The sequence below is a fragment of the Amblyomma americanum genome, chromosome 10 (genome assembly GCF_052857255.1).
Source record: "Amblyomma americanum isolate KBUSLIRL-KWMA chromosome 10, ASM5285725v1, whole genome shotgun sequence".
Taxonomy (NCBI): Eukaryota; Metazoa; Arthropoda; class Arachnida; order Ixodida; family Ixodidae; genus Amblyomma; species Amblyomma americanum.
The window spans coordinates 61569223-61590947 of record NC_135506.1 but is presented as its reverse complement, the minus strand read 5'-3'; the positions used below and the strand labels follow the sequence as shown (position 1 = coordinate 61590947).

General features: G+C 47.3%; 1 protein-coding gene across 2 annotated transcripts; it reads right to left on the bottom strand.

Annotated features, from left to right (window-relative positions):
* Positions 1-618: 618 nt before the first annotated feature.
* LOC144107335 (regucalcin-like) lies at positions 619-15996 on the bottom strand. 2 transcript variants are annotated; one of them, XM_077640330.1, is made up of 6 exons: positions 15691-15996; positions 9884-10152; positions 7158-7352; positions 3433-3645; positions 2111-2257; positions 619-901 (listed from the first exon to the last, which is right to left on the bottom strand). In XM_077640330.1, exons 2-6 carry the CDS (start codon positions 10038-10040, stop codon positions 708-710), a joined length of 906 nt encoding a protein of 301 aa, XP_077496456.1. In that variant the 5' UTR covers positions 10041-10152; positions 15691-15996; the 3' UTR covers positions 619-707. The 2 variants fall into 2 exon arrangements, with proteins under 2 accessions (XP_077496456.1, XP_077496455.1); XM_077640329.1 differs by having other exon boundaries at positions 9884-10091; positions 15691-15980.
* Between the last annotated feature and the right edge of the window lie 5729 nt (positions 15997-21725).

Here is a 21725-nt window from a genome sequence, read left to right as displayed (position 1 = left end):
GCAGTCACACCGTGAAGAAGGGACCGAGCCGGTCCCGAAACGTCGTGTTTTTCAAGAATGCACCAGGCCGTGCAGTTTCATTGGAACAACGATGTGTAGAAAACACAAAACTAAAAAAAGTAACCCAAATAGTTTGCTTTATCGGGATTATCGCTCACTGCAGTAGCATCTTATTGAAGCAGTGGGATGGACCGATCATCGTTTCCATTTCGTTTAAAAAACTACCAAGACTTTTCCAGCAATATTGAATGGGCGAGTGGAAAAACTAGAAAATACACTTTTTGCTTCAATCACTACAGCACACATATCGTTTGCAAAGTACAGAAGCTTATCTTTATGCATCTGTGATGGATTCTTTTTGAGAACTGCATAAGCTTATTTTCTTTTCTTGGCTGCAACACGCACCTTTCTGCTGCACCAGGGCTTACTTCTTCTGAGGAACGGGGCCTTCAACGCTGGCCCGTTTGCAATGTGCGAACACTGAGCAGGTACGCATATAACGGTCAGTGCTGTTTTCACTGAAAGCGATGAAGCGCAAAGCAGCCTCACTGTTTACCTTATTGAAACAGTTTGCGGTTTCCGCGCCAGCGGCGTTCTCTAAGAGACTCGGACACAGAGCTGGTTTCATTTTTTATTAGTGGGAAAGGTGTAAAAGCTGGCAAACAGAGCTAGTCACGCTGGAAAAGAAGCAGTAGTAAAGCCCAAGGCTAGCCGGCAAATTCGTACGTAGGTCTTCCCTTGACGCCGAGCTCCGTTACTTGAAAGAGTAGCCCATCTTCGGGCCTTGTGGCGTCGGTCGGATAGTGGGTGGAAGTGACGTAGAGTGTGTCGTAGTTCTTCCCGCCGAAGCAGCATGACGTGGTGTATTTTGCAGGGAAGCTGATCTTGGTCAGGATTTTAGCTGCAATGACATGGAAAAGAAAAAAAATCTGGCAGTGTCTTAACTTGGCTAACCCTGGAATTCAACGAAAAGAAAGGACGCTTGATAAGTGTCTGAGGCTTGTCCATGGCAGCTCTGCTACCCGCTCGCGACAGCCGTTCTATATATACCCGCATGATCACGTGGCTATGACTTGTATCACATGGTCTTACGACATTCCCATCGGATATCATCACGTGCCTTCACATCACCCCATCGGATGTTCTAAAGGTCAAAGGTCAACCAAAAAGTCACCCAATGTTAACGTTCAGAGATCAACTAAACGTCCGACGTCAAAGGTCAACTAAAGGTCATGAGCCAAGGGTTCGACGCCATAACTGTATCACATATGGTCACACACGGCCTATGTGGTCGCGCTCTAGGTCGTTCAAGGTGATTCTCCAACCTACGCGACGACACTTTGCCTAGAGTAGTGAACCTGTTTGTTTCAAAATTTGAAGGCCCGGCCACGTAGTATGACTTGGGAATGTCAGCAGTTAAAGGGGGCTCTGGAAGGGGCTGTAATGAAGTTCCCGTATTGCTGTGATAAGTTCTGCACATGCTTTCTCGCTGCTCGACAGAGCGGGTTACGCGCAGAAATTTCAGTTTGCCGCATCGAATGACTACGGGACTATGGCGCCCTGTTACAGATCGATATACTAGACCCGATATAGACAGTGAGGTTCACCTGCGGTTTGTTATATCCGTTTGTAAGGAAGTTTTACTTCGTAAATAGGAGCTCTCAGATATATGGCCCTCAGATATATGGCCAAGGTGGCACTGCAATTGTTCCATTCGGTGACTCAAAACTGCTTTTGTCAACCGCTTGAGCCGCTGCAAACGCGAGAACACAGTCTGGGGAATTAGATACCCGCGTTTGGCTGACAGCATTCATTGCCTAGCTTCTCTCGGCGTAGCCCAGATAGCTGACGCACGGCGCGTGCGCCTTCGACAGAGCGCGGAGGCTCACACCAATAAGCGAAGGTGGCGCGGAAAAGTACTAAAAGTACTACCCAAAACTGCTGGCTCTTCTCGCTAGGCAGTGTGTTATGGCGCTGCAATCGGCACCACAAGCTTCATCGCAAGTTCCCCATGAGAGCTTGTAGAAGAAATAACTGTTACTTTGTTATAACCATTGTTCTTTATAAAACCGTTTCGTTATAACGAGGTCTGACTGCGCGTTTCACTCACCTGTCTCCGGGTCGATCTGCACCACAGCTGCGCCGGAGAAGCAGGTGAGCCAGATCTTGTCGTTGATGTCGATGGTCATACCGTCGGGATAGCCCAACTGTTGGTAGCCTGGAGTGACCTTGAAGTCCGCCAGAACGCGTCGGTTGCCTGGAAGAAGAATGAAAGGAGGGTACTTCTGGCGCACCTTACTCCGACTACTCGCCAAGGTGGGTTGAAAAAGGGGGCGGCAGGGTGCGACTTACTCATTTCCTCCTCCTACCCAAAGCGAAAAATTTTCTTAGGGAAACCACACTGACCCCCATAACATCGTTCCTTTGCAAATTTTTCATTCTGCGCCTGGAGCCCTAATGGGGAATAAGTAATTGCGACAGCCGGTCGTGAATGAAATGGTTGTTTGTAGTTTAAAACGTGTACATGTGGGGATTCCTTCTATTCTGCGAATTAGTCTAAGAACTGACCCATTGCAGGATTGTGGCAGCCGCCGCGGTGGCTGAGTGGTTATGGCGCTCGGCTGCTGGCCCAAAAGACGCGGGTTCGATCCCGGCTGCGGCGGTCGAATTTCGATGGAGGCGAAATTCTATAGGTCCGCGTACTGTGCGATGTCAGTGCACGTTAAAGAACCCCAGGTGGTCAAAATTTCCGGAGCCCTTCACTACGGCGTCTCTCATAGCCAGAGTCGCTTTGGGACGTTAAACCCCCATAAACCAAACCATTGCAGGATCGTGGAAAGGTTACGAATTTCCTTGGTGCACAGTTTATGCGGCGATTAAGTACTGTGAAGTACGGAAAGCTGCAAGTTGGTTACTACAATCCATAATAAAACAGCGTGGAAAAACACGAGGACGGAACAAACACGGCGACACGAGCGCTGACTTTCAACTGGTGATTTATTACGCACGTGTGTACATATACTATTCCCTCCAAACACTAAACAGAACAAAAAAATATTCAAGAAACACTGCGTCATCACTGAACATCTTAAATCTACCTTGCTGCAAATGCATGCTCCAAACAAGTGATTTCGTGGTTAGCCAGTGATAATAAGGGCTTTCTAATGCATGATTCACCCCCCCTTGTCAATGTGATTACGCCTATACTAGTTCCCTTACTATCTGATCCTTATGTTTGAAGATGACGGATGTCTGATGAAGCAATGGGGCGCACGTGTGCTTAGGTTGCCTGCAGTGCAGCGCCAAATTCGAACCGGCTGCGCTGACCAAAGAATTGTGATGCTCCCTCAGGTGTTTGTTCCGTCCTCGTGTTTTTCAGAGCTGTTTTACCATGGAAAGTACTGGGAAGCGCGTCGATATAACTAAACTTACTGATTTCACCGGAGGCCAAGTCAAAGTCGAAGGCGTACGTCTTTCCTGGCACGGAATCGTTGTAGAACATGGTTTTGTTGTCGGCCGTCCAGGTGATTCCGTTAGACAGGGAGATCTTGTCGAGCTTGTGCTTCAGCTGTCCCTTGGAGTAGGACCAGAAGTTGTTCTTTTCTAGTACCATGCCTTCCAGGTCGACCTTGACTGGCATCGAGCCTGAAATAAGACACGGCAGAAGGGTCTCTTCTATGAGGAGGAAGCTCACCTGGTGCATTAAATAAGGCGAAAGCATTGTGGTGATGGGCTAAGCAGTCGCAAAAAACTTCAGGTGGCGATGCCACTTAAAGCAGGATATTTGAAAAGTTATGTATTGTCAAGCGCACACACTCGAGAGCATTTTGCTGGGCGTGCATTTTTCAGTAGTGTTCATCTATTTTGGTGCAGCTAGGTTAACTAAATACACGACCTTTGGGGACACGAGAAGTGAACGTGTGCGAGACTATAATTTGCGACCGAAGCCAAAGTGTCATTGAGATGCAAATAACAGCTAGCATGTGTGGGTTTATTTTGTTTACACGCGATTAGGTTTGTTGAAATTATAATAAATTATACGTTATATCTGTCCTCTCCTGTGAGCACTTCTTGAATATTATACGTGCAGTCTGTGATACTCCTTACCTTTTCGACGAACCGTTTCGTGCTCTTGCAACACAGAATTTGGCCGGGCTACCAAGCAATTTCCGGTTTGATGCTGCGTGTATAACAGCTTAAAATGGCGGCGTCTTTCAGGGGAGGGACATTCTGTAGAAAATTTAGGCGTCTTTGGCAGGCCTTTCTTGTATGCCGGCTTTCCGGGGGCGTGTTCCACTGGCTGGATTAAGAACGCGTGCTGTATTCACTTCCCTGTCGAGCGCGCAGCCATAATCCAAGCAAGAATTGTCTATTTCCGTGATATAAACACGGTTACTAACATAACGCTTTGTCTTTTGTTGTCGTGTATCGTTTGCGCAGCTTGTCGGTATAAAGTTTCAGTCGATTACGCCGGAGACCTTATCAATAGCGAGTTGAACACCTAATACTCAGCCTATTGAAAAAAAATTAGCTGAGGTATAGCTTTGGTTAAACCAGGTGAGAAGTGAAAGAAACCTCCGACTCTGCGTCACCGGTTAGACGTACCGCCTGAAGTACTTTCGCAGTAGCACTTTTCTGTCGACTCTCGACGCCGTATCGCCCGTTCTTCTTCTGTCTCTTCGGCATCGCGTTTCTTCCTTGCCTCATTGAAATGTTGAAGCTTCGCTTTCCGGCGTGCTATCAGGGCAAGATGTTCTTCCTCCTCTATCCCAAAACCGGTTTTTACCCCAACCGGCTCATCGCGGGTATATATACGCAGCTCTCCATTGACGTCACAGACGGTGGCTCCACCCCCGTTGTCAAGCAGAGTACCTACCTCCACGATTGATGTGCTAGTTTACTCAAATTTGTTTTACATGACGTCACCGTCATACAGCATCGCAAGTTGTCCCAGCTCTTCAACCTTTGACCTTTACCTTGACCTTTGAGAGATTTGGGGGTGGTCCATCATCTTGGTTTGGCATATATGCGCCGCCACGGCCTACGTGGCTTTGCTTCACGGTTTGACCTCTAAAGCTTTTCAATGTGATAAACGTAATTACACTACCCTTTCGAAAACATGGCGCAGTGAAGCTTTCGCTCTGAAACGGGACATGACCGCCACCTGGACGGCAGAGGTGGCCTGGAAGGCTGTAGCCATGCATTCCGCACAGACGGCAGCGATGTTGGGTCTTTCCGTTAAAGCTGAAACCGGTTCTCCACTTTTCCGTGCGTATCGTTACAGCTGTTATTTGCGTAGTGGGAGATTATAGGCCCGTTAGCGGTCTCGCTACCACCTCTGAGCTTGACTGCCTGGTCGCTTGAGATATTCACTCGAGCTTTCAAGCAGGTAACGAACGTCGGAAAAAGAGCGGCCACAAACGCTGTCGCTTCTGCACCGGCACCGATTGAAACACCGCGCCGAATATTCGGGAACTTCTTCCGCCGGAAGCGTTTTTGGGAAGCCGCTGCCGTCTTCGTCTGCCGGGTTTGCTTGTCAAAAGGAGCACAGTCCGAGAAGAACGTTTTGTGTCCCACACACAGAATGCTGTGAACGCCACTGAATTATTCAGAGACGCAGACTTATGTACGGTGCCTTTGTAGATATGTGGAGGCAAAGAATTAACTCTGAAGAGGCAAATGCATAAGCACTGAACAGGGTTTCAACCAATGCGCCAAATATAATCGCTCACCGATGACCCCTAAGGGCCCCTGCATTGCGACTGGGCCCTAAAATGACCACTGGGCGCCTTAACTTTTAGTATCAACTTCAGTTACCGTAGTTTGCAGCATTTGGCTAAACGTGATCAAACGAGCACGTCCGATGGTGAGGGTGCAATTTGAAAAAAATACGTTATACTGCCCCACTGTTGTCCATTAACTGGCGCCGCCTTGCGGTGCACCCGCTGGTCTTCCTCCTCCCCCCTTTTCGAGCGTGAGTTGGATGAGTGCGGCTGCTGTGCTTAAAGTGACTTTAGCTTCGCTTGTCCTGGTGTGCCCTTCTGCTGCAGCGTCAGTAAATGGACTACAGTGTGGTAATATTGGGTCTTAAAATGCCACTAACTGAATAAATCCGCACAAATCTGGGGTGAATATTCTGGGCCCAATAAGGCGAGAACACTTATGAATCTACTGGTGACTACTACCCCCTGTGATGCCAAAAATTATTTAGCATATTTCTGGACAATCGCTGAAGCCTTTTTACACTACTCATGACTCCGTCGGATCAACACCTTCGTCGATATACCTTTATAACCTCGACACCTCCATACTGTTCGCTGAACTCCTTTGAGCAAAGAGATTAGAGACAGACTATCTTCTGATTAACAGCGTATTTTCTTCCCGTTTATAAACTGCTCCCTTGACGTTCCTCACCCATCCTCTACTCTGCTCTTGTTTCTACTTCTTGAATATTGAGCATGTTCCGGTTATTCTTTAACCCTAAGTTGTTTCAGCGATTATCCCAGCGGCATCGTGAACTGAGGGTTGGAGGGTCTTACACTGGATAAGAATATGTTCTATCGTTTCCCGGTCTTGCATGCAGCAACAGTACACGTCATCCGTAGTGTCATATTTTCGTCGGTGACACTTCGTCATCAAGCACCCAGCCTCGAAAAGTAAACCACTTTAACTAGGATCGCCAAAAAAGGTTTCCATTTAATCTTTCATTTAGAGGCCGTATAGAGCTCTAACGTCGACTTATCCAACATTTTATTTTACCAGTGAGCATTTTCTGAGGATTGTACTTTCTGTTTTTCAGACGCTTTAAAAGCCTCTACCATACTCATCTGGCGCTACCGAGCGTCCCCTGGGCACCGCGTAAGCTTCTGTGTGCATTTGGCGCAGGAATGGTGGAAGTGGTACCGCCTGGTGCACAGATCAACCACTGAGGAACGCGTCAATGCTCAGGGTGCGCAGGTCCGTAATTCATTCCATGCTTTCATTCATCCCGATATTATTTTACACAGAAAGCTTACAGTACGATTGTTTGTGGAAGCTAAATCAGCCACTTTTTTTATATATGGTGTGGTTACTTTCGAGGTCTTCCACAATCTACGTCTTAAAAAACAACAACGCCACTAACTACCCCTGCCTGATGGCGCTGCATACTAACTCACCGGCCCATAGGCGTCCGACGGCGTCGCACTTGCCGTCGTTGATGCGCGTGGGCACCGGGGAGTCCTTGTCCAGCATCTCGGTCAGCAGCGTCTTCTCCTTGGTGTCCAGGTCCAGCCGGTAGACGCCGTTGCCCATGCACACGAGCAGCTTGCGGTTGTCTTCGGCGTACGGAATCAGGTTGCCGATCTCGTCCTCTGCGCATGCGCAGCACATAAAGCTTCGAAAGCAAAAGCTGGCAAGTGGCTCTGATGGACAATTTTACACCGACACGAAAGTTCTAGCTCTCAGTCCTACCTTTTGTGAAAGTATGCAGATAACTTGATCAGAGTCCTTCATAGTAAACGAAAAGCGCCATCTTTCATACGCTAGCAAGTTATAGTGTACAGTCGGAGACAGAGCGTCTCTGTACCACGTGCTCCGTAGACGAAGCCGCGATAGCGCTGTTATTAGCTTCTGGCTGGAGACCAGACTTGACGCGGTGAACGTAAAAACTCCGTTCTTTAACCTCTATAAGTGCAGTCTACAGCCGGGGGCTAATAACAAGGCTATCTTCTTCGTTTGCAGAACACGCGGTCCAGGGGCTTCTGTCTCCGAATGCACATAAGATTAGCGCGTGGCTGTGCGCACAGCTCGAAGCGTTAGACTCAAAGCTTTCCTATTTGCAGCATAGCCTGAGAAAGCCTTGTTTCCAAGAAACGCGGAGAGGTCAGCCGAAAGGAAGAGTCTTTCACCTACCTTCCCTTACAAACATTTCTTTAGACAGTCTCTAGACGGTCCATAGACTTCTGTTATATACTCTGTATAGACAAACCCTAGAGAACAGTCTATAGGCTATACAAATCTTATAGACAATCTATAGATTTATGACCACACGCTATTAGTAGACTTCTCTTTATAGACAGTCTGTAGACTGAATAGATAAAAAGAAATATCTATGGGAAGGCAATAGAGTCTAAGAAATCTGTAGTGTCTATAGACCATTTTTATAAGGGTTGGATCTGCTACTCCACAGTGGTGAAAAGGACAACTCAAGGAAAGAATGAGGTAGGGAGTGTAGATGGGAGGGTATAATATCACGATACTCTGAGATGCATGGAGTGTGAAACTCGATGCATATGTCCGCGCACACATAGGCTGGAACACATAATAAGTCATATGCCGTTCTTCAGCGCAGATGTGACGCTCCCGAATGCGATTGCGGATCTCCAGGACTGCCAACCCAGTTCAATGAGCGTTCATCCACGAAGGCTGTTTTCTCGTTGTGGCTGTGGGAACAACGTGAAACCATTATGCTGGGGAGTTAGACGAAACCGAAGTTTGTTTCAGTGCAACGTCACGCTGCAGCGAGCGCTCTGTTTCACATCTGCATGTCGTGAGCAAAATAAATAGTCAGCTTTAAGCGCAAACGACAGGCCCGACATGCAAGAATATAATGCAGCAAAGTGCAAAAGAAGCACTACATTAAAGCATAACGTACCGACACTCACATGGTCTTTGATCACTACAAACTGATCCCTGCGCAGAGACTGTTAACTTCAGCTCCCGCTAAGTTTGGTCGCAAATGACTTTCCTGTATGCGAGAGCTCGCTGAAGGAAAAAGGGAAAGAACCAGCTGCATCTTTGTTGTACACCTCAGATGCTACGAGGGATCACTGCGTGTGCTGACAATTGTAGCAAAATGCCTGGTGATAATGGCATCAAAGCAAACACTGTCATGCAGTATTTACAGGTTCGGCCACTCTTAGTGCGAACACTTGAGCGCATGGCGGAGGTCTCTGGAAGCTACATGCGTCCGACACTGCCGTGCATCGAAGCGAAGTGGCAGATGACGCGAAGCACCACGTACAGCTATAACTTCTCCTGCGCCCATTCGCTTCGTTGTGCGGCCGTGTCTGACGCAAAGGCCCTCTGAAGAGTGTGGCCACGCTTTCACGCGCTGGCACTAAGACTGGACGAACCTGTACACAGCTTGCATCACATGATGCAGATGCCTGAAAGACGACACGATTTTTCATTTAAAAAGCAAAACAGAGAGTGTTCCAGGATACGAAATTTCGTCTCATCTGGTCGAAACAGAATAAAACGTGTTTCCCCAGCAAATGGATATTATTTTTATGGGGAACCTGCGCTGCCAAGGTGGCACTGCAATTGTTCCATTCGGTGACTCAAAACTGCTTTTGTCAGCCGCTTGGGCCGCTGCAAACGCGAGTACACATTCTGTGCGATTAGATACCCGCATTTGGCTGACAGCATTCATTGCCTAGCTTCTCTCGGCGTAGCCCAGATAGCTGACGCACTGCACGTGCGCCTTCGACAGAGCGCGGAGGCTCACGCCAATTAGCGTCTGAAGGTGGCGCGGAAAAGCACTAATAATACTACCCAAAACTGCTTGCTCTTCTCGCTAGGCAGTGTGTTATGGCGCTGCAATCGGAACCGTAAACTTAAACGCAAGTACCCCATAGGCATCATTGTTGCAGTCTAGACAGACCTGTTTTGTTTTTTCGCTCTAACTTCCTTGATAGTTTAAGATAGTTAACTGCTGGCTCCTCGGTATGATCTTACTCGAATGAGTAAGATTATGAGTAAGATACATGAGTATGATGCTCGACTTCGCCAAAACACAAACACTTCAGAAAGGTGCGGCGCTGGTGCAAGAGGCCCGCCCTCCAAGCAAGACAATACAAGGCAGCATTGTGTTTTGCTTCAGGAAGAAACCAAAACTCACCAAGGCGGATGACCTCCGTCTCGGTCCTTGTCTGCGGGTCGTAGCGCACCACCTCGTGAGCGTGGGCATCGTCGAAGAGCAGCGTCCCGCTCCGCTCGTCCCAGTGGGGTCCCTCGCCTAGGAGGCTCCTCCGCTGGCTGGCCACTTCCACCTTCATCGTTAAGGCAACGAGACGGACTGTCGACGTCCAGAGGGGAACGGGAGCACACTGAGGAGTGATGCGAAGCGACAGGCGGTGCAGTGCTCGATGATTGGGAGGCACTTGAGGTCTGTAGGGCGGCTAGCAAGCTTTCGGCGCAAGATATACCGAAAAACGATAAGACACGTACAGAAGATAGCGTCTGGACCATAGACGCACGCTGGAAATATATATAACTGCTACTGGTAGTGGAGATAACATGTGCGACGAAGGACGCGGTGGCGAGGTCACGAAGGTTTCCACACTTGTGCAGAGATTTGAAACTTGAGCCGTACATTCGAAATTTCGTGAAATTGTTAGGCTGCACCTCAGTGCATACGCGGGCCCAATGAAAATAAAAAAAAATGAAGTGGGAAGCCAGTAAAAATAAATGGAAATGCCTGTCTTTTCATATTCCTTGTGCTTATGCTGGAGGATGAGGATTAAAGGTTATTGGGCTTTTTTTTCGTCGCTGGGCCAATTGCGCCCCAAGTGGCCTCCATGAAGAAGTGACCTCGAGGGAAGCGCTCAAACTGTAAGCGTGGCACGCTTATTTATTTATGTACTCCTGAAAGATCCCAATAGCGGACATAAGGTGAGCGGTAGGTGTGTGTACGGCAATTATAGGCGACTGAATTGCGTTAGTATACATCAACCGGCTTCTTGCATTCAGGCAGGATGATTTGTGCGTTTGGTATCACAAGTCAGGGTAGCCATTCTTGTCTTGGGCGTTGCTCAAGTAGAAGTACACTTGGATTGCATTAATGCCTATATTTAGTGTGATAACAGTGTTGGGTAACCTGGGCGAAGTGTTCGATTCGCTGGTTACAGTAGTGCATTTACGCTGTAGTGCATTTACGTTGCATTTATGTTGTTCTCCTCGCGCTATGCTTCCCGTGTTGCAATAAATTACCAACCTGCCAAGCCTATTTCCGTCTGAAGTGCATTTACGTCTTCGCCTCAATTTGTTTTGTTTCTTCGTGAACTAGCTAGCCTTCAATCATGCAGCACTTTTGCTTGGTCCCGTCACTCCTCGTAACGCGTAATGATCATCGTGTCGTCAGTTGGAGCAGCCCAAGGTCTCATTTGTGACGCCTTAAGCTAGTTATTAAATCTCATTCGCACACACATCAGTAGTTAAAAATGACGAAATGAGCTACGACTTGCCTTCTGCCACTGAAAGGTGGCTTAAAGTCCAGTTCAAACGGTAACACGCCCATGTGAAGCCATCCTCAAAAGGGCGCCGATCGAAGCGGTGTCGAAACGCGTTTACCGCCACTTACTCTCTATCTTCAATATCCGATATATACTCATTATCTTCGCTGTTTAGTCTATGTCGTAGACAACAAGCCGCTTTGCGAAGGATGCTCCCTGTGGAAACAAAGGCGTCACCTCGATAGAGGAAAAACATTTCGGGACGCTTATCCATGGTACAAAAGCACTGTGCACTGCAAGTCAAGTTGCGGTACCGCATCAAAGTCTTATCCAAAGCCAAGTAGGTGAGGTCGTTAACCTTTCAGTGGTTTTGCGTTTCGCTGGACACAAGTAGTTTCGTCTGTCTTTCCTGAACTGCAGCCAGGAGAGCTTTGCGAACAATGGAAAGTACCATACCTCCACCGTGAATAATTTAGCGGCGTTTATAGAGAGAGCAAAAAAACCAAGTTTTCTAGACCTGTTGTTGGCAGAGTGTAACTTTGTAGCCATAGGGCTGCGTTAAGATGATGCTACCGAGACCTTCAATCACACTATATGCGTTTGGGTGATGCTGATACACATTCAATCACAGTACATGAGCGCGAGATTCCGCTAACAGACAGCATTTTCTTAGCACGGCCGGTTATCATCTTTATTTCAACATGTACTTGCTCCGTTCTCGGTTTGAATAAACCTTCAATTCAAACTTAGCCCTTGTCGTCTCTTGTCAGCAACTATTCACATATTTAAAGAGTGCGTTGTAGGGGATACACCGGGGGCTATAAGGTTAACATTAATTAGGTTCCATGCACCGTATCTTCCACAAGTCATTAACGCTCTTTGACGAGCCGAGAAAAATTGTTAAAAAATTTTATTCTGCAATAATCACTGTGAAATGCATCTCCCATGCGGACCTTTGCCACCGTATCCCCGCAAACTTCTTAATCTCATCCGCCCACCTAACCTTCTGCCGCCTCCTGCTACGCTTGCCTTCCCTTAGAATCCACTCCGTTACCCTTAAGGACTAGCAATTATGCTGCCTTCGCATTACATGCCCTGCCAAAGCCCATTTCTCCCTCTTGATTTCGACTAGGATGTCATTAACGCGCTTTTGTTCCCTCACCCACTCTTCCCGTTTCTGGTCTGTTAACGTTATACCTACATTTTTGCAGCGGGAGGTACACTGGGCTACTAGTCGAGCATTTCGCGGTACACGCGAGAGGCCAGTTGTGCGCATGCGCCGTTACCATGGTACATGCGGGAGGCCAGTTTTGCGCATGCGCCGTTACCATGGCAACCGGGGGGGGGGGAGGAGTGGGTGCGCCTCGCCCTTTGTCGTTTCCCTCCCTCCTTTATCTTTTCATTTACGGCGCGGTTCGGGTGTCCACCGAGATATGTGAGACGGTTACTGCGCTTCGCGCGCTCGCGGCGCCATCTGGCATGACGCCACAACGCGTGGCTCGCCGCCCCAGCCGTTTTGTATGACGTCACACCATGTTCATCAACAGAACCGCGCGTCGTCGTATGCGCAGCATTGCGTATAAAAAGCGGACTTTAATCGGAGGCCGTATCACAACGCTTGTTATGGATGCACAGGAGGAGTGTCCAGCCGCTGTTAAACGGCGGTATAGATAAGAGAACATTAACTCTGCCGATCCTGAGGTTGTAGCCTGGTAGTTGGCTACTCAACAAAGAGAATGAGCGTCATAAGGCAAAGAGAGCAGCGTAGATGCCCGAACAGAGAGAAGAACGCCTTGCCGAATGGAGACGGCAGACTGCCGAGCTTAATAGACGTTGCATATATCCACCGAGATGGAGCCTATGGAAGGCGTCAGTCAACGGGAACCAACCGAAGAGGATGTGAAGGCCCGTCGTGTGACTGATCACACCATTCGAGTTTCCGAAAGTGCATCTGCGACCCGGACATTTCAAGCGGACATACATTGCCAGCAACAAACATACAGTGCCAACAACAAGCTCATCCAGGGAAACTTACCTCCCACTACTTATATCCTGGCATAGCTGAGCTAGGCCACTGCCAATTTTTTTCGATAACTCTCTGCGTTGTCCTTAACTTAAGCTGAACCCTTTTAGTTAGCCTCAACGTTTCTGCCCAGAGGTGATTACGAGTAAGATGCAGCTGTTGTACACTTTTCTCTGTCATCGGGCCTACTGCGCTGATCTTGACACCAGAAGTATTTTCTCAGGTGGCGCCCCCACACAGAGTGGCATGGGCTGGAACTTGGAGAGGCCCCGATGGTACACTCATATAGACACCCCCCATATTTGCTTAAGTTAGTCATTTTCAAAAACTCAAGCTGCATTCAACGTAAGCGTGATTATCGGGAATGTTCTCCTCAGGATCTCCTAATAGCCAGTGACCACAAAGTATCCTAAATGGTAATAACCAACGAAAGCTACAGTCGTCTAAATAGTTACTAAGACTTAAACTAAACGGTTCGAGATAGATATCGTGAATGAATTTAAAACGTTAGTGGTGATTTTTGCGGCAACGATGAATTGGAACCGGCGCAAAGACATATGTCTTCAAGACTTGCGTCAGTAGTTGGTATTCACCACAGAAACAAGTATTTTCTACCGAAGAACTTTATGATGATTCTATAGAAACTCTTTCCTTTTTGTCTCTCTTAAATCGCATACTCGTGTGGGGTACGACCACAATGACCAGTATGCAGAACCTCAGTCGACTACAGAGGAAAAGTAGTTATAATTTTTACACACTCGGCGCACGATTCCAATGCGCAGCCATAATTTTTACACACTCGGCGTACGATTCCAATGCGCAGCCATTATTTAATTACATGTGGAAGAGATGCATAATTACAACCAGTGTCTCGCATCAATCAGAGAAAGGAGGCAGAACAGCAATATCTTGACATATTTAAGTAAATTAGCTGTTAAAGTTTCTCCAGGTCATTCACACGAAAACCCAAATTCTAGAAAGCAGATGCCTGCAGAGCAAATTGCGCTGTGCAAACGATAACACACTGTATTCTTTCGCTCCTATATTCCTATTTATTAAAAATACTGACATTTTACAGCTGAATACTACACAGCTTAAGAACATTTTTCTTCAATAAAACGCAAACAGTACGTAACCGGAACTGGTGTTGTAGAATTCTTGAACCCATATGTCACTGCCATCTGACTAATATTGTATTCCTCTTAGGGGCAGTGTGCTCCAATGCAACTTGACTGCAATTTCAAATGCGCGAGAATTCCATAGTGCTTCATATTTTTTCTTTTCCTGAATGCATAAGCTTCCATTCCTTAAATTCCACTAGAGACCATGAGGTTTTTTTTATGTACCTTCATCATCAGCATTGTACACTTACAGTGTCAACAAGTTTGTGTTTATGATGTTTTTCTAGCATAAGTTTTGTACTCAAGTGTTGCCTGACGTTTTCATGTAGGAGGCCGAGGACCAGTCAAGCTGTAGTTACAGCTTTTAGCCTCGTCTGCCACCATCTTTAACGGAAATAAAGCTTATCATTCTACACTTAGCCAGTTGACCTTTATGTCCAAAACTGACAATGGAAGGCATTATATGTCTCGTAGAGGATAGTCCCGAATTAATTTTCATCGCCAAGGGATTCTGACCATGTACCCCGGTATCTCGACGCATGAGCGTTTTTTCGTTTTACCTTCACTGAACTGCGGCTGAGTTTGGATCGTACCCCTGAAATGAGGCTTACCAGCCAAACGCCACTGAGCATTAAAATGGGCGCTTACATGAATTCGACAAAGTCGGGTAGAGACGCTCTGTCAGGCTGAAATGTGAACGTCGGAAGCTTGTAAACGCTAGCCAATTGGGCTTACTGCAGCCTCCTTTACGTAAACACGACAGCAACTGGTCGAGTGGCGTCCGGCTAGGTGCGGTAACCTCTACTCTACTCGACGACTGCACGCTTCCAAAAGCTGTATTTTAGCGAGTCAAGCCCGAGACCACACGAAGCGTCGAACAGGGCAGTGCGAGCGTGCGAAGGCCGCGTCCAATATCGTGGCGTGTTGACTCTCTCTTTCGCGCAGTCACGCAGACACCAACACTAAAAAGATTTCTATTTCTCTTCTCATTTCCGCTGCCACGTCTGCAGTACTCTACAGTGTTTACATGTATGTTGCAAGGTGATTCGGACTACGTCAGGCTACCTCCTTCAATGCGGCTGATTCAGACCGACCTGACTATCGCACAGACCGACAAGCTAGCGTTTACATGCCTCCGACAGGCTCATTTCAGGAAGACTCGACTCGAGCCGAAGTTGTATACAGTTTATGTAATGTCAGCCGTACGCCTGGCTCAACCCGACGCCAGATTTCGACTCGCTCCTGTCGGCCTCATATAAGAGAAGGTTAAACAATCGCAATGGGTTGCAATACAGTTGTCAAGTATCTGCTTCCGAAATGCTCGGCTCACCTGTTGCAATCTGGCAGAACTTCGTTTGTGTGCTCCTATACGTTGTGCAACCAGCCGCTGATATCTTCACGGGTGCCTCTGCTTCCTTCAGCGACGTGTTCAGCGCACCACGCATACACCTCGAAGCAACAAAACACTTGTTTCCGCACCGGACGTCACAGCGCAAACGGCATAACAGCAGCGTCGTCGGCCGCAACGTTGACACAAATACGCCGCAGTGCCCGGGGGCCAGGCCGCTGGAATACAGCGAGGCCTTGCCACGTACGCGTAATCGCGACACCGAAACGTATGAGCGCTGCCAGTTATGTTAATCGCGGTCGTCGGTCCCTTCGGCTCTGCGCTCCCGGCTCTTCCTGCCATCTGGCGGCCCTTTCAAGATAACAACCTTCCTCCAACGGAGCGCCGAATGGAACTGTTGTGGCCGGGCATCCGTTCAACCCTCTAAGCATGCACTCTCGGAAGTTTGAAAGCCAGGCTACGGGCTCTGATTTTCTGCAGCACGTCGCAAACTGTCCGCAAACACAGATCGCATATTGCCATGTCATCAGGCCTTATAATATAAAGCATACTCTTTATAAAGCGTTTTTTTTAAGGCGTTGTGGGAAAGTATTGCGCTTTCGCCGAGCTACAACTCCCTACGAATGCAACGCAGTGATCTTGTGGTGCGCTGGACAGGTGTCTGCCACGCTGATTGTTCAGACAAAAAAAGCAAATTAGTATTAATGATTTTCGTGAATATCTCGAAAGGCTTCATAAGGCACCTACCGCGCAGAGTTAGAATTAAATACTGTCTTTCAATCCGACTGCGCAGCTTCACTCCAAGTGCGTTAGAATATTGCTTTCCTAACGTCTGTCACGATGTCGTCCCCGCTGGCTGACTTCTTTGAGAGGTCGGTACTTGGCTGAAAACAAACACTTGAAGAGTGGGAGTTTCCCGTTACGGAATATGGTCGCGTTGCGTGATTGCGTCCTCTCAGGATCACAGTACACTTACCTCCGATTTAGCCTCCTACCTGGTCTTACAGCTTCTAAACGACTTTTCTGCCTGAAAACGTAGCACACACCTGAGGCAGGTGGTAAATGCCATAATTTGTGGGTGTAAAAAAAAAAAGATCAACAGAACGTTTTTTTTTTTTTTATCTCGTGGATTTTAACAGCCACCTTAGGCACACTAAAGTGCAGAGCGATTTCATATCGCACTATTAACGGATGGGAACGAGCCGTTTAAAAAGTATTCTTAAGCGTTCTCATAAAATTCACCTTATGTCCGCATAGGTGTTGTCATTTAAAAGAAAGCTTGAGCTGTCGCGGAGCTAAAGTGTTATAGCTTAGAGCATGGGAAGAAAATAGCTTAGAATAGCAAAGAGAACCATATAAGGTCTTGTATAGGCTCTCTACCACGGTCAGGGACATAGCTCTGCTAACTGCGATCCCACCTGCGGCCGCGAAGAACGACACACCAAGGAAAAGCCACAAGGCAAAACTTTCCTGGGGAACTCCCCAGATGATGGCCGCTCCCGGCTGCGCTGGCGGCGGACAGGCGGTGAGCGCAAATGGAGTGGCGTCACCTTGATAGCGGTGGCTCCCAGATTGGTCCCGCCCTAGCCGCCTGCATCGCCGCGGCTTTGCTGTCTCTCTCCACTCTCAGCGCGAACTCGAGAGAGGGGAGGGGAAGGGAAAGGGGGCGGTCTACAAAGCTGGCGCTGGTGTGCGCCGACGCTTAAAGGACATTTACTGCCGCTAGCCGCCGCTCTAAGTAGGCCAAGATACAGGGCGGGGGGGGGTGAACGAGGTATCACGTATATGTGCCTGTATACTTACGGGGAAGTCACTGTGCCATGGTACGCGACGAAGTGACAGCCTTGTGCTTTCACGTTGTTTTCTGCAGACTCTGGAAGTATACAAATCGTCATCAACGCCAGAAAATACCTCTGTTGTAGATGTCACTGTAAAAGCTTTTGATGAGTGAAAAAAGTTGGGCGAGTTTGTACGTATTCATTATTCACAACAGCACAGGAAACACGGACTAAAGGAGAGAATAGACAACACAAGCGCTTGTGTGAGCGCTTGTGTTGTCTGTTCTCTCCTTTTATACGTGTTTCCTGTGCTGTTGTGAATAATCAAAGCATTTGGCTTACGCTAGGTGCATGCAAGCAGTTAGTTATAATGACCACGCTTAGCAAAATGAATAGGAGGGGTATTCTTTAATGTTATTAAATCACGTTGAAACTGCAGTTAGCACACTAAATGTTAAGATAATTATCAGGACACTTGTTTTAAACCTTCTCCCACTCGAGAAAATCTGCTATATGCGGTGTTTCTATATCAATAGTTGCCTAATTACGACAATTAGACGTAGTAGCGTATAATTTGGCAACGTTCAGCGCAAGTATTCCGCACCAGAGCGAATGCAGGCCGTCAGTGCAAAGAAAAAAGGAATATCACCTTCAAGCACCGCTTCCCTTGAAGCTTTGAGGCTGTGTTTAAGACCTTCGTGTTTAACAAACCAGCAAATACTATTATTTTTCTTTCTTTCCTGCTGCATGCGAATTTTTTTATTTCACTTGTATTTCTTGCGTACTTACCACTTTTTTCAAAAATATTTACGAGCATTTGATGCAGCGTGCGCCGGCTATGACGCGGAAAGCTCACGCTGTGTTTCGTGGTCTTTCCTACGTGCGCCCCGTTTTGAGTGCGTGCCTTGGCGTGTTGCGTTAATGAAAGTAAATTAAAAATAAAAATTAGTTTTGCGGGAGACGAAATGGCGCAGTATCTGTCACACATATCGGCAGACACCTGAACTGCGCCGTAAGGGAAGGGATAAAGGAGGGAGTGAAAGAAGTAAAGAAGAAATAGGTGCTGTAGTGGAGGGCTCCAGAATAATTTCGACCGCCTGGGGATGTTTAACGTGAAGTATCGTTGGACACTTGAACCATTCGTAGGGGAAGGAATAAAGAAGGGAGTGAAAGAAGAAAGAGAGAAAGAGGTGCCGTAGTGGAGGGCTCCGGAATAATTTCGACCACCCGGGGATCTTTAACGTACACTGGCATCGCACAGCACACAGGCGCCTTAGCGTTTCGCCTCCGGCGTTTATGCGGAAGCGCGAGCTCTAGCGCGGACGTCGCATCACAGCATGTGACCTCTCGTGTACCCGCTCTTGCAAGGTGGCTGAGAATAAACTCTGTTCAGTGTGTAGGCAACTCTCGTCTCGTCTACTTCTCACCTCACCACATCTGCCCGCCACTAGTTGGAGGCATAGAAGTATTTATTATTCAACACTTTGAAACGTAAGCAATGTATCGTGGATGTGCTGTTAATATGGTTAAATTATCATTTGTATTATTGTGTCTTGCATTAGTCAAATGTTGCTTGGAACTGTGCGGGCGCAGAGGCTTTGCCAGACATACTGCCTTAACCACTGGTGCTTGCACGAAGTGAATGCTTGAGACAGCAAACAAAACAAGCAATAAAACAAACAGAAAAAGAGACAGACAAACATGCGAAATAACAAATACAGAAATGGTGAGAGGACTAAACCATCCAGCAAGATGACATGTCAGGAGAAATATTGCTTCGCAAACGAGAGTTGTCTAGGCTTCGTGAGGGCTGGCAGACAAGTCTGCCTGCTTCGTGGCTCATGATTTTTCTCTTCCTCCTTTTAGTCCCATAATTCCTCTTCCCCAGTGCAGGGCAGCCAACCGGAACCCCTTTCTGGTTAACATCCCTGCCTTTCCCTCCTCCTCTTTATCTATCTGTCTATCTTTAGATTGAGATATTAAAGACTAGTAGTGCCATTATCTGCCATCTCAACAGCTTCGTGGCTCATCCTAAGTCTAATGAAAGGCCATATAGACGGGCAAAGTTGCGTTTTCGTTCTGCATAAGTGTTATTGCGCTGCCAATTTGTAGCAAATCAGGGAAAAACGGCACGCCTAGGTCATCGGTTCCCTCAAAAATAAAAAGATGGATGGATGGAGGAGACACTTAAGCTCCGCCTTAAAGGTATGACGCATCAGCATTAACAGGGGGGGAATCTATCACTCTTTACTTTACATTCATAGGTCGCTGTGAGTCTTCATACTGCTCCTGGTAGGTTGTGATGACGTCACAAGGTCACGTCTGGGAATTCCTCTGTGGGTTCGCCGTCGCCAGCGACAACGGACTTTGCGCTGAATGACACCCTTAAAGCTATCGCGCGGAAACAATAACGAATGATCCAGGATGCATGAATAATAATTGAAGTGACTTGGGCTTTCACTCTGTTGCTGTATGTAAAACTTGCAGCGCACTAAACAGTTGCGGCAAGTGTCTATTCTGCAGAATACACATATCAATATTTGAGACCAAATGTAGATTTTCTTCAAAAACGCTTTAACAAACGTCTTTCATACGTTTTAACGCTCATGTGCTCTACAAGAGAAATCGTGTTCTAATGTCAAGCTTATCTTGAGTCAACAAACTGGAACCAGCGCCAGAGGTTCTTTTTACGACCTTGATTCCTGCAGCAGGTGCTCAAGATACCTTCCGTTTACAGCGCATGACAATCACTACATTAAGAGGCTTCATTCTAGACAGTTCACTGACCAATGAAGTGCAGCCTCGGCCCAAAGTAATCATAGTCGGTTGGATATGGTCACTTCTGATGCTGCCGTGCGTGACGTTAGCTTCCAACTTCATGACACAGCGCATACAGATTCACTTCAGTGTTATCTCTGTTCAAAACAATGCAATGCAGCAACAGAGGCTTGATTTGCCACGAAGAAAGGCTTGTATCTTCCGAAAGATGTTCCGTTATCTTCTGCACAGTTGGCGTGGTTCCCGTTCCCACTTCGGAGGAAAACGTGAAAGTCCGACGTCGTGTGCACGGTTTGAAGTCGTCCTATCAGGGCATATCTTCTAAGCTCTGCTCCTTGGCCGCACTCTGTATTGTGTCGGCGAACGCTTCCCTACACTCATTTTGCCTCCATCTTGACACGCAGCACTGTCCGTGCACTAACACTGAACACTGCTGCGATGTAGGGAAACTCTTGTTCCGCAGTCGCTTGAGACTACATATTCCAAGAGAGCACGTAGTAATAAAAATTATTTCGGGTGTCTGTCTGCAAAGAATACCTCCTCTCGCGCGGTTCATGGTGAAGTGCGCCTGTGTGAATTTTGAAGCCGCGTAGAACATGCCCACCAATCCGATGTTTTACACTGGAATTCATGATGGCAGACAAATTGCATTCACGGAGTACATGGGTCGAAACCTGAACAGCAAACGCATTCCGCGTACTCGATGGAGCAACATTTTTCCGTTGACGTACTCACTGAAAATGCAGAATGATTCGTTGTTTTCGAAATATCTAATTTCGTTTATTTACTGGAAGAAAACCTCGTGTGCTTGCTTTTTGTGAGGAAATATTTAACTGTTTGCAGCGTGTTGGGCTTTTGTTACTTTTCGTTTTTATTTTAATAACAGCTTGCGTGTATAAAGCAGGCTTATAGCATATGAGCGTTGAAACTACATTTTACGACCGTTCCAGATATGATCTTACGTGCTCGAGCAGCAGCTGCCTATAAGCTCTTAGTTTAACTCTTGGAGAGTGTAAAAGGCAGTTTGAGGAAGCGGGGCTTCTCCTGCACTCATATGAAATCCGAAAAAAAGGCACAAAGTAGAAAAATTATCCTATTTATGGAGTCGTACACTTCTGGCTCAAGGACATGATATATGCAAAGCATATAGTTCCGGCCCATCTTAATGCACTTGCCCACTCTGGTGTCTAATCTTCAATCGCTTCCCTTACAAAGACGGTATCTTTTCTTTTTTTTCTGCCGCAGTCTGGCCACTCAAACTAGCGCAACGGCAGAGGTGCTGCGTGGCTTGCTAGGCCGCTTCTACAAAGGAGAGCCTCCACAAGAGTCACTGCGCCCATCATCGAACCACTTACTGATACCGCTCGAGAAACCCACAATTTCAAAGCCAAGGATTGCGTGTGTGGGCCACGCGCTATCTTCTGTACGTGTCTTATCGGTTTTCGGTATATCTTGCGCCGA

Coding starts and splice junctions, on each gene's coding strand:
- LOC144107335 (XM_077640330.1), bottom strand. CDS start 10,040: ATGAAGGTGGAAGTGGCCAGCCAGCGGAGGAGCCTCCTAGGCGAGGGA. Junction 7,353..9,883: donor GACGGAGGTCATCCGCCTTG/GTGAGTTTTGGT, acceptor GCGCATGCGCAG/AGGACGAGATCGGCAACCTG. Junction 2,258..3,432: donor CTTGGCCTCCGGTGAAATCA/GTAAGTTTAGTT, acceptor TTCTTCTTCCAG/GCAACCGACGCGTTCTGGCG.